The 13099-nt window shown below is 31.3% G+C and overlaps 1 protein-coding gene across 6 annotated transcripts in view; it reads left to right on the top strand.

The window, feature by feature from the left end:
* LOC120432641 (nephrin) overlaps positions 1-13099 on the top strand; it is a 413331-nt gene that overhangs the window by 312948 nt on the left and 87284 nt on the right. For all 6 annotated transcript variants that reach the window (XM_039597887.2, XM_039597888.2, XM_039597886.2 and 3 more), the window contains exon 6: positions 8681-8854. In XM_039597887.2, coding sequence (XP_039453821.1) covers positions 8681-8854 — 174 coding nt within the window. The remainder of the gene's footprint in view (positions 1-8680; positions 8855-13099) is intronic.

The following is a 13099-nucleotide window of genomic DNA, read 5'->3' as shown; positions in this document are numbered from 1 at the left end:
ATTGAAGTCGCGTGAGGTGGTGAGGTGAAACGGGGGAGGGGGAGTTTGTAGAACATGCATAATGCACATAAATCTGTGATTAGGACGTGGTCGTTGAGCCGCTGAAAGTTGCTGCGAACACGTGCGGTTGAGCTTTTTTGTTGTGGTGGCGACCTTTCAAGCACGGACATCAATATTGGAGGGTTTGATGAAGAATTGATAGTTAGAAGACTTGTTCGTTGTTGTTTGATCACAAGTATTCTGAACTCATATGGAAAAAAAACAAAGATTTGAAAATGAGATTTCTGAACTTCACTTCAATTGCGGACTTAAACTTCAAGGAGTAGGATTTACTACTTTAACATAAAAGATAAAACATAAAATAAAACCTTGTTTAACATTGCATAACTCGAGGCGTATTTCCAAGTGATTTCAATTACGGTCTTCAAGCCATACTAAAGTGATTCAATATCAATCTTAAAAATATCAATTTGGAACATTAAGAAACATTGGAAAAGGTTAGGAAAAATTAGAAAGGTAAAAAATTAAGAAAACTTAGAATTTTTTTAAAATTTACAAATTTAGAAAATTCTGAAAATTTAAAAAATTCTGAAAATTTAGAAAATTTAGAAAATTTAGAAAATTTAGAAAATTTAGAAAATTTAGAAAATTTAGAAAATTTAGAAAATTTAGAAAATTTAGAACATTTAGAAAATTTAGAAAATTTAGAAAATTTAGAAAATTTAGAACATTTAGAAAATTTAGAAAATTTAGAAAATTTAGAAAATTTAGAAAATTTAAAAAATTTAGAAAATTTAGAAAATTTAGAAAATTTAGACAATTTAGAAAAATTTAAAAAAAATTAGAAAATTTAAAAAAAATTAGAAAATTTAAAAAAATTTAGAAAATTAAAAAAATTTAAAAAATTTAGAAAATTTAGAAAATTTAGAAATTTTAAAAAAATTAGAAAATTTAGAAATTTTAGAAAATTTAGAAAATTTAGAAAATTTAGAAAATATAGAAAATTTAGAAAATAAAAAAAATAGAAAATTAAAAAAACTAGAAAATTTAGAAAATTTAAAAAATTCAGAAAATTTAGAAAATTTAGAAAATTTAGAAAATTGAGAAAATTTAGAAAATTTAGAAAATTTAGAAAATTTAGAAAATTTAGAAAATTTAGAAAATTAAGAAAATTAAGAAAATTGAGAAAACTTAGAAAATTTAGAAAATTTAGAAAGTTTAGAAAATTTAGAATATTTAGAAAATTTAAAAAATTTAGAAAATTTAGAAAATTTAGAAAATTTAGAAAATTTAAAAAATTTAGAAAATTTTGAAAATTTTGAAAATTTTGAAAATTTTAAAAATTTAGAAAATTTTGAAAATTTAGAAAATTTTGAAAATTTAGAAAATTTAGAAATTTTAGAAAATTTAGAAACTTTAGAAAATTCAGAAAATTTAGAAAATTAAGAAAATTAAAAAACTTTAGAAAATTTAAAAATTTTAGAAAATTTAGAAAATTTAAAAAATTTAGAAAATTTAGAAAATTTAGAAAATTTAGAAAATATAGAAAATTTAGAAAATTTAGAAAATTTAGAAAATTTAGAAAATTAAGAAAATTTAGAAAATTTATAAAAATTTAGAAAATTTAGATAATTTAGGAAAATTTAGATAATTTAGGAAAATTTAGCAAATTTAGAAAAATTTAGAAAATTTAGGAAAATTAAAAAATTTAGAATGTTTAGAAAATTTAATAAAATTAAGAGAATTTAGAAAACTTTAAAAAAATTGAAAATTTGGAAAATTTAGAAACTTGAGAAAATGAAGAAAATTTAGAAGATTTTAAAAACTTTGAAAATTTAGAAGATTTGGAAATATTAGATAATTTTAAAACTTTAGAAATCTTTTTTTTCAAATTCAGGAAATTAAAATAAAATAAAATTAATAAATTAAAAAATAGAAGATTTAGAAATTTTTTGAACTTTCCTAAGATTCTCTTTCAAATAAGCAAATCTTAAATCGATGTCACTTCGTTCAACAAGATGACATATCCGGTCATTTGTAATGTTTTTTTTTTCGTCTCATCCCTGCAACTTCTCTTCTTGAAACAAGACCTTCAAATAATCCCACAAAAAAAAATCAAAAAAATCCCCAATTCTTCACCAGAAACGAAACCGAAAGCTGCCCGGAGGGCTGCATCCCAACGGTCCAAGATCCTTGACCAATCGCTTCCCACAACGAAAAAAACGGTCCAATCCTGTTTTGCACATCCTTTTCGCCGAGGCTGTCAATTCTCGGCAGCCATCCGAATCGTCCCGGGCTCAAAAGCCAGGCCTGGTGACGATTTATCACGCATCGATGATTTGTCCTTTGGGCAAGAGCAGAAAAAAAAATGAATCGAAAATTGAAGCGCCATCTTTCGACGAGATCGGAAATATTGGCCTGAAACAACGCCAACGATACAAAAAAAAAACTGTGAAAGAGAAAATCGTACGAAAATTGAGTGCGTAAAATATGGAGGTCTTCATATCGACAAATTGCCGGGAATCAGAATTTGATTGTTTTGCGTTGGCAGCAGCAGCTTCTTCCGAGTCTTTTTTTTTTCGTTATCTCTGCGAGCTTTCCTGGACTTGGTTATGCAAAATATGTTGCTTTTTTCTGGGTAGGGACTGAGGGAGAGAGATATTGTGTGAGGGCAGAGGGCGCCAGGACCGGAATATCAAGCAGGATATCTGGAAATGATTGTGTACCTTTGGAGCATATTTAAAATGATCCTTTTTTGTTTTCCCCCTTGGAAAGAATCAGAGTGACGGGGAGGGAAATGAAATTGCTTCTGCTTGAAGGAATGGAACCAACAAAAAAAAACGGGGGAGGAAGTACACATCTGTCTAGGTGCTCTGATAAATATTATAAAGCTTGCTTATTTTGCTTGAAAAAAGAGGAGCTGGAGGAACATACTCTGTTTGGGTGGCAATTCTACGAAGCATCTGGAAGCTGCCCTCAGGTACGTGCTGCGTTATCAATGAATATTTTAGCACTATGATTGTTTAGGGAGAGGTTCAACTTGCTTGGTTTTCATTTGTGGAATCTAGCAGCTTGTGAGTTTAAATTTAAATTTTATTTTTTTATTTTATTTCTGCTCCATCAATATTCCTAAAATTAAATAAACGATTAAATTGCCTAACTAAAGGAGTATTTGAATGCCCTTTCAATTACGGACGTCAAGTCAAACGTAAGTGATTCAACTTTAAATTATAATCATTAATTAAGCCATTGTAAAAAGTGGAAGAAGGAGAAGATTTGTTGGAAAGAAATTGTTTATCAAAATTTAGAAATAAGGCTATTGCAAATATTTTTCAAAGTTCTGTAAAAATTTCGTGAATTTTAATAATAAGTTTATTTAGAAAATTTAGAAAATTTAGAAAATTTAGAAAATTTAGAAAATATAGAAAATTTTGAAAATTTAGAAAATCTAGAAAATTTAAAAAATTTAAAAAATTTAGAAAATTTAGAAAAATTAAAAAAATTAATTTTTTTTTTAAATTTAAAAAAATTAAAAAATTTAGAAAATTTAGAAAATTTAGAAAATTTAGAAAATTTAAAAAATTTAGAAAATTTAGAAAATTTAGAAAATTTATCTAATCTAATCTAATCTAACCCTAGCGCAGCCAGTCTTTCGAGGGCATCCTGGAGAATGCCTTAGGTTGATTGACGTCTAGCATCTTCTTGTCATTATCAACATTTGCAGTGCGCCATTGCATTAGAATGCATTGAAACATCACAAATGTCGAAGCGGCCAGGCCAACTGCGTAAAGTTTACCGTAAAGATGATTCGTTGAATTGGATTGAGTATGAACACGAATGTTCAAACAACAATACAGTTCTGAATCTACAGGGGAGGAAGAAACGTGGGGATCCCCCGCTCACGTTCCTGTTTTTAAGAGCAATTAATCGTTGGGAGCACCATGCTAAGAAGTTTTGGTGCTCCGGGACCCTCGAGGATGGGACAATGTATTTCCACAAATGCCCTGGACACTATTTGCCGTGGTTATAGCGCCACAACTCGCTCTCTGTTGATGATAGATGATAGAACAAAGATTAGTATTGAATAGCTACAGTTTTTTTTTGTGATTTGATAAGTTATTGATATTACATTATTTAAAATTTTGAATTCAAATTTTACAGAAGGATTACGCTGTTTTCATTTGATTTTTCTAATTTTCAAGCAAAACTTTATAATCAAAAAATAAACACACTCACCTTGAATTATGAAGAGCAATGCTGGCATACACAGTTGTATGCACAGTGCGCTTACCTGAACCGAGTGGTAACGTTTTTTACCGTTACCATTATTTTTTGTGATCCTCTCTCACTCTCAACCAGTCCAGCCGATGTTGACGCTCTTACATTCTCCCTCGCTCCTGCTCGCATACATTCATAGATGAGCGACGAAAAATTCTGCAGCTCGATGTTGTGCGTTGGCTTCCTAACACACACCATCAATTTCAGTACCCCCTTAGCTCGATTCACGCAACGCCAATTCCGCTTGGGTCGCTTGTAGCCTTCTCACTTTCTCGCTTCTCAACACCGACTTAACTCTCGCGCGAAGGCCCCAGCTTCTCACACATGCCGTTTCTTTGCGTATTTCTGTGCGTGAAATTGGCAAACCGAACCCGTATCATAACAATGTTCTTCCTTAGAAAATTTAGAAAATTTAGAAAATTTAGAAAATTTAGAAAATTTAGAAAATTAAGAAAATTAAGAAAATTTAAAAAATTAAAAAAATTTAGAAAATTTAGAAAATTTAGAAAATTTAGAAAATTTAGAAAATTTAGAAAATTTAGAAAATTTAGAAAATTTAGAAAATTTAGAAAATTGAGGAAATTTAGAAAATTTAGAAAAATGATTTTTTTTAAAAAAATAAGAAATATAGAGGAAATTTAGTTAATTAAAAAAATAGGTAAAAAAAGATGAAAATTTAGAAAAAGTTAGAATTTCTTTTTAAATTTAGAAAAAAATTTAAAGCTAGGAAAATTTAGAAAAAAAAAACAAAATTTGAGAAAATTTCAAAGACTTTGACAAATGAGGAAAAAGCTATTATTTGAACAGTTGAATGTTTCTATGACCGCAGTTTTTCTATGACTTTTTGCCTTCCCATTCTTAAGTTTTCAGGTAACAATCACGTGTCAAAAAATCTGCGGCCATTTCGAGCCACCTTCACTGGACCGGATCGGACGATAAATTAATCGCTTTTGGTCATGACTTTTGCAGCCGGTTCCCCGTTCTATAAAAAGGGTGCAGACTGCAAGTTTTGAACTTTACTCAATATTTCGTAGATTTTGAAAATGAGTGAAAATTATAATTTTTTTGCGCATTCGTTAAAATTTAAGGGTCCAAATTATCATCACTTATCCTTTTTTGCGTGCCTCCAACCAACCACCTTTTGCAAAGGAGCGCGGGCTTTTCCGCGGAAAATTGCCAAGGCGCCAATGGTTATTGCCGTTTCGCGTGAAGCGCTCGGTGATGATAATGATGGCATCAAAATGATAATAAAAGTGGGGAGGCTTTTCCCGGGGACTGGGTGACTTGACGAAAAGTGAAAGTGAAGCGGCAGCAAGATGGCGCGAAATCACTTCAAATTGCCGGGGTCGGCCTTTGATGCCCAAGTCATAAAAGGGGCTGGGGGGGAGTTTTGGGGAAAGGATGCTTCGAGATGGATAGATGTAATTAGAAGAAATTGAACTTTGGTGGAACTTGGCGAGGGAGGCTTAAAACAGGGCCCTTAAAAGTCAACCTCGGGCCGTTACGAGTGTTAAAACGTTGAACGTAATCACTGCCGTAAATATGTTTTTCCTGCAAAACGGACCAAATGAGGTCACCACACCGGCGAAGAGATGCCAGAAGTTCAATTGCACTTAATTTTAAATGGACGAAAAGTTATGGAAATTACCAAGGGGCAAAATGAAATCGGCCAACCGGGAAGGAGGAAGCCATCTGCAAATTGATTTTTTTTTTTTGCTTCGTTCACTTTCTTGCGGGAGATGCAAAAGCTCATCGAAGTGTGAAGCCCTGATGGATGGTGAATTTTAATTAATCATCGCGAAAGGGAAGATCCTTTGCGGGGAACGGGGGTTTTTTATGGGTTAGGAACGCGCAACCGTTTAAGTTTTATGGTCAATTTTGAACCATTACTGCGAGCTGGGTGAGCTTTCGTCAACGTAATGAGGTGCAATTTCGGGGAAGTTGAGCACCTTGATTTTAAACTTTTTAGTGTCATTTGAATTCGGAATCAATTGTCAAAAATACGAAGATTTTGATTTTTGCCAACTGAATTTCAAACACTCAAGAAATTGTCAAATTTAACACAAGTTAAAACAAATTAACAATCAAAAATTACAGCAACTAACAATTCCACTTTGTTTCGTTTTTTGACGATGTTCGTAGCAAGAGAAAGAGACGAGTTTTGCTCCATTTTTCGATTCCGTTTTGTGTCGTTGTTCGTACCATAGGAAAGAGAAGAGTTTTACTCTTTTTTTCGATTTCGTTTTGTGTCGTTGTTCGTAAATTGAGAAAGAGGAGGTTTTGACTCCATTTTCGGATTCGTTCTGGGAAAGCGTTAAGTGTTCAGAAAAATATTCATGTTTTGAATTGCACTAATAACTTCTGAGCCTGCTAAAATTGACTCAAATGCAATACCAATGCACGATTCAACAACCATCGTTGCACGAGTCCTTACAAGAACACTAATAACACACTCGTAGCTATTAACAACCTCCTCCTCCTCCATATTGATGCAGTTCAACTCATCAGCTGCGATAGAGAGTGTTGCGTCGCAACAGGATGCCATTAATGACGCCCCCTCCCGATAATGATGTTCGTTATGACGACGTCAAGTATCACTCGTGCAGCTCTCCAACTGTCGTCTGCTAAAGTGTGTGTGCTACATTTCTCCGATACGATATAATTGGAATTGTTTGATCAAGTTCAAAGAATGCTATTTTACACTTCTTCAACTGATGTTAAGACGTCCAGTTTTGGCAAACAAAAAATACTGTCAAACTGTCCTTCAAGAGCTAGCTTTAAAGCAAACAATGTTGGTCCCGTTTGACGTAGCCGTCTGATCGCCGCAAGGACGAAAGACACTCCGTCTCAAACTTTGGTCAACATCATCTCCCCGAAAGGGAGGGTCACGTTTCCCCTGAGCGAAGTGGCAAGCAGCTTCAGCTCGAAGAAGAAAAAAAAGTCTCATTTTTCACTTCATTTTGCGTAAATATTTACTTTGGCCCGCTCGAGGAAATCCTTCCACCTCAGTCCACCCTCTTCTTGGGTTTTCATTACACGAACATGTGCTTCTTGAGCAAGAAGAGAGTTGCGACGACGGCATTTTACCGATGAGAAAAACGAGCGAAATGGAGAGGAGCAAAAATAACGTTTTTTGGACACCCCTAGATCGTTTTTTGTTGACATCCCCAGACAAGTTAAAAAAATGCAGGTTGACCGTCAAAAGAAGTTGCTTTGAAAGAGTTGATTTGCATGTGACATGACTGCAACTTGATTTTGACATACCTCAACATGACTCCTACTTGGCTTTGACATAAACATGACTTCTACTTGACTGTGACATGATATCAACATGACTAAAACTTGACTGTCACATGACATCAACATGATTACAATTTGACTGTCTCATGACATCAATATGACAACAACTTGACTGTGACATGACTTCAACTTGACTGTGACATGAAATCAGCATGACTACAGCTTGACTGTCACATGACATCAACATGACTACAACTTGACTTTGATATGACAGGAACTTGACTGTGACATGACATTAACATGACTAAAACTTGACTGTTACATGACATCTACATGACTACAACTTGACAGTGACCTGACTTTAACATGACTGAAACTAGACTGTGACATGTCATCAACATGACTATAACTTGACTGTCACATGACATCAACATGACTGCATCTTGACTGTGACTGTCATCAACATGACTACAACCTGACTGTGACATGAAATCAATATTTGTCCAACTTGACTGTTACATGACTGCAACATGACTGTGACATAACAGCAACATGACCAAAACTTGACTGTTACATGACATCAACATGACTACAACTTGACTGTCACATGACATTAATTTGACTGTTAAAAAACATCAACATGACTACAACTTGACAGTGACATGACTTCAACATGACAAAAACTAGTTTGTGACATGTCATCAACATGACTTTAACTTGATTGTCACATGACATCAACATGACTGCATCTTGACTGTGACATGTCATCATCATGACTACAACTTAACTGTCACATGACATAAACATGACTACAACTTGACTGTGTTTTTCTGATGATTTTGAAAAATTAAGTGACTTTCGTTCTTTTGACCCATTTCTGCCCACGATGAACTCAATCAACCTTTTTATACGGTAGACAGTGCAGAAGAGAACGACCCGGCCATCAACTCCCAGATAATATTGTATTGAATTATTTTCCCATAATGAAACTGAGTCACTTTTCTTAACAGACTCCGCGTGGGTGGGGTGAGCCCTTGTCTGCACACCTGATCTGTCCCATGGGAATCTTGCAACGAAAAAAAACAACACTTCTTCAAGAAGTAGAAACCCGTAATTTTATTTCACTCACGCGCTCATTCTTGCTCTCCCTCTTTTTTTCCAGACTCCATCGAGAACAAGGTGATCGAAACCGAGGGCAAACGGTACACGGTGACGTCCCAGCTGCGCATCAAGCCCACCTCGGACGACGACTACATGGAGTACACCTGCCAGGCCAAGCACAAGGCGCTCAACCCGGACAAACCGATGCAGGCCACCGTGCAGCTGTCCGTGCTGTGTGAGTATTTTTTTCCCCCTAAAAGTATGCAAAAATGTTCAAAAAGCGCCTAAAAGTAGTTCCAAACCCCTAAAAGTATGCAATTTGACAAATCGATTTTCCAGCATTATTGTGTTCGAGAAAGCAAAAAAAGATTACATCTTCTCGAAAGGTCCTTGCACTACCCCCCCCCACCTAATTAGGTGTTATTGGTTGGACGAAAAAACATTACCAGCGTGCGCTCGGACTTGCAGTTTCTTCCGAAACGAGTGGGCACGGGTAGTAATTAAAATTAAAGGATGCAATTAAAGCGGGAGGGAGGGGCGGAGAATGCCGTAACGAAATGCTCTAGCCTTCCTTCGGAATGACTCCAAACTGGGGTTCGATAATACCCCGGTAATCAGCCGACGGCTATGGGGCGAAATTAGTTCGTAATCAGCGTCAGAATCAGGTGGAACCGCACCATGTTCGTGGCGGGTCTGCAAGTCAGTAGTTGGTTGGTACATGACCGTAGCGAGGACTTGTTGATTACTGGTGTGGTGTGTAAGCTTGGGTGGCGGTTGGTGAGATTTTTCCCTTTTTATTAGTTGGAGTGCTGGGGAAAAATATTCTCCCCCTCAAGGATAAAGGAAAAAGGATTGCAGCGATGTGGTAATTGATTGCCGTCGACTTATTGTTGCGAGAGTAATTGAAGATGGGATTCGAACGGATTTCGATGCGAGAAGGGAGCACTTGATATCGCTTTAAGTGTAGAAAATTGAATTTTTCTCCATTTTTTTTTTTTTGTAATAAATCTGAATTCTCTTTTGAAAGATTGAATCACTATTTTACAATAAAAAAATGAATTGCATTTGATTGCTTAGGCACTTTGTTGGCCTAAATAATTAGACACGTATATTATTTTTTAATTGGGCATTAGGGTGATCCTTGTCAAGTCTGGGTGGTTCCAAAAAAGTAGGTTTTTTGGAGAAACGACAATAAACTTTTTTTTTTCAAAAATCATAACTCTTTGTCATTTGAACCAATTTTACCTGTCTTGGGTTCATATTTTTTAAAGGTCCAATAAAAAAAAATGTGTGTTTTTTTAAAACCTCTGACTCAGGGTGGTTTAAAAATCGCCCAAAAAACAAAATATAGAAATTGTTTATTGGACCTTTAAAAAAAATCATTCTAGATATAACTTTTTTGAAAAGGTCATATGAAACTTAAAGATGGGTTTTAACCGTGTCAAGACCAAAGAGCCCATGCCTGAAAATATTATATTGATTTCTTCGGGAAAATTCAAATAACATTCTCAAAAATTGGAGAAAATGAGTGTCAACTTTATGGAAACAAACCAATTTTTGGCCATTTTATAAAGTCTTGTTATTCATAGGACCTTATAAAAAAAATAGTCCAGATATGAAATTTGTTAAAACAGTAAACTTTTGTAGTGCTCGGTGGAATATAAAAGTGTCAACAAAAATAAACGTTTAAAAAAACACACAAGCAAATGATTGTATCACATAAAATTATATTAAAGAAGAAAATTTTTAATTGAAATTATGGTATTTTTAAACTTAATTTATTTTTACTTTCAATGTTTTTTTTTACCTTAATGATTCACTTAAATTTATATGCTAACATAAGCATTCTTAAAAAAGGAAATTAATTTAAAAAAAATAATAATAATAAACTATCGATATTTTCTCGAAAATATTTTTAATTCATTCACCTCTTTTTAATGTATGAAGTTAAAAAAATATTCTCACGCATTTACAAGTTTAAACTTAAGGAGGTAATAGGCTATGACAAACAACACCAAAACTCGCACTTTTTGACAGTTTGCCTTCTTTGTTCGTTTGTCAGCATTTGTTTGCGGCGTTTGCCGCAAACCAAGGTATTTAGATTAAATCTCGATTATATTTTCATAAGGTCCTATCTGCATAGGCAACCCATGACTCATAGGTTGTTTTGAAAATTTACTCTAGAAATAAGGCAGGGTGTGTTTTCCAGCTGTCAAAAAATAGTTAGCACTAAAACCGCCCTACCTTATTTATTCTACCTTCCTTGGCCGCAAACAGTTACAAAACAACAAAATTACTAAAATATTACAAAATATAACAAATTATCATAATATTACAAAATTAAAATATTTCAAAAATATTCCAAATTACAGAAATATTACAAATATATAAAATTACAATAAAATTACAAAATTGCAAAAATTATACAAAATTACAAAAATATTACAAATTTATAAAATATTTCAAAAATATTTCAAAATTACACAAATTTCACAATATTACAATAATTCACAACATTAAAAAATTAATTCAAAATTACAAAAAGATAACAAAATTATAAAAATACTACAAAATTTCAAAAAAAATAACAAAATTACAAAAATATTCAAAAATTACAAAAATATTACAAAATTACAAAAAAAATACTAAATTACAAAAAAATTACAAAAAAAAATACTAAATTACAAAAATATTACAAAATTACAAAAATATTACAAAATTATCAAAATATTACAAAATTACAAAAATATAACAAAATTACATAAATATTACAAAATTATAAAACTACAAAAATATTTCAAATTTGCATAAATATTGCAAAATTACAAAAATAATACATTAACAAAAATATTACAAAATAACAAAAATTTTACAAAATTTCAAAAATATTACAAAATTACAAAAATATTACAAAATTACAAAAATATCTCAAAATTACAAAAATATAACAAAATAACAAAAATATTACAAAATTACAAAAATATTACAAAATTTCAAAAATATTAAAAAATTAAAAAAAATACAAATAGCAAAAATATTACAAAATTATTAAATTATAAAAATATTACAAAATTACAAAAATATTAAAAAATTACAAAAATATAACAAAATAACAAAGATATTACAAAACTACAAAATTACAAAAATATTACAAAATAACAAAAATGTGCAAAATTATACAGGTATCACAAAATTACACAAATATCACAAAATTACAAAAATATTATAACATTACAAAAATAATACTAAATTGCAAACATATTACAAAATACAAAAATATTACAAAATTACAAATTTTTTACAAAATTACAAAAATATTACAAAATTACAAAAATATTGCAAAATTATAAAAATATTACAAAAATTACAACAATATTACAAAATTACAAAAATATTACAAAATTACAAAAAATATTAAAAAATTACAAAATTATCAAAAATTAAAAAATATTACAAAATTAAAAAATATTACAAAAATGTTACAATAGTACAAAAATATTAATAATTTACAAATTATTTAAAAAATTACAAAAATATTAGAAAATAACATAAATATTACAACATTACAAAAATATTACAAGATTACAAAATATTACAAAATTATAAAATTTCTAAAATATAACAAAATTACAAAAATATAACAAAATTACAAAAATATTTGAAAATTACAAAAATATTACAAAATTACCAAAATATTACAAATTACAAAAATATAACAAAATTACAAAATATAAAGAAATTACAAAAATATTACAAAATTACAAAAAAAATACAAAATTACCAAAATATTACAAAATTACAAAAATATTACATAAAATTAAAAAATATTCCAAAAATACAAATATTTAAAAATGTATCAAAATCACACAATCTACATCAAAACTCTGTTCCAAGTTCTACCCCTGCTACTGGGGATCTCTGGACTGGTACAGTATGTTTGTGATCAATGAATACAGAAATATTCAAAGACATACACAACAAAATATTCCATAATAAATCAGATACCATAGGGTATCATAATGTTAAATAAATGCAAGTTGCATGGACATTTACATCGATTCATATGTAAAATTCAAATAACATGCATTCTGTTAGATATCATTGAATTCTAACTCTGCATTAACTTCATTTCCATTTGATTTGCCTGTTCCATTTAGTGGAAAATACTATTTTTATTCTGTGTATGTTATAGTATTCAATTCTAAACAGAAATTTGATTTTTTCTGTTGCTATTCTACGTATTAAAAATATATTTTCTCCAAAAATCACTTTCTTACAAATAATCTCTCTCCCTCGTTCACTTCAATTGTCCGCGCAAATCTGCCGCAAATCCGTCATTGTGTTGCGCTCATCAAACGGCGGTCGCTGATGTCGACAAAGCGACCTGTTCGCACCTTTTTTCCTCCATCCTTGGAGGAATTCCACAACCTCTTTCATGAAACCAAGGAGAAAGCTCTCGAAAAAACCTTTCGTCCTCGTG

This window comes from Culex pipiens, chromosome 2, assembly GCF_016801865.2.
Source record: "Culex pipiens pallens isolate TS chromosome 2, TS_CPP_V2, whole genome shotgun sequence".
In the NCBI taxonomy this organism is placed as follows: domain Eukaryota; kingdom Metazoa; phylum Arthropoda; class Insecta; order Diptera; family Culicidae; genus Culex; species Culex pipiens.
This window is presented reverse-complemented; position numbering and strand designations above follow the sequence as displayed.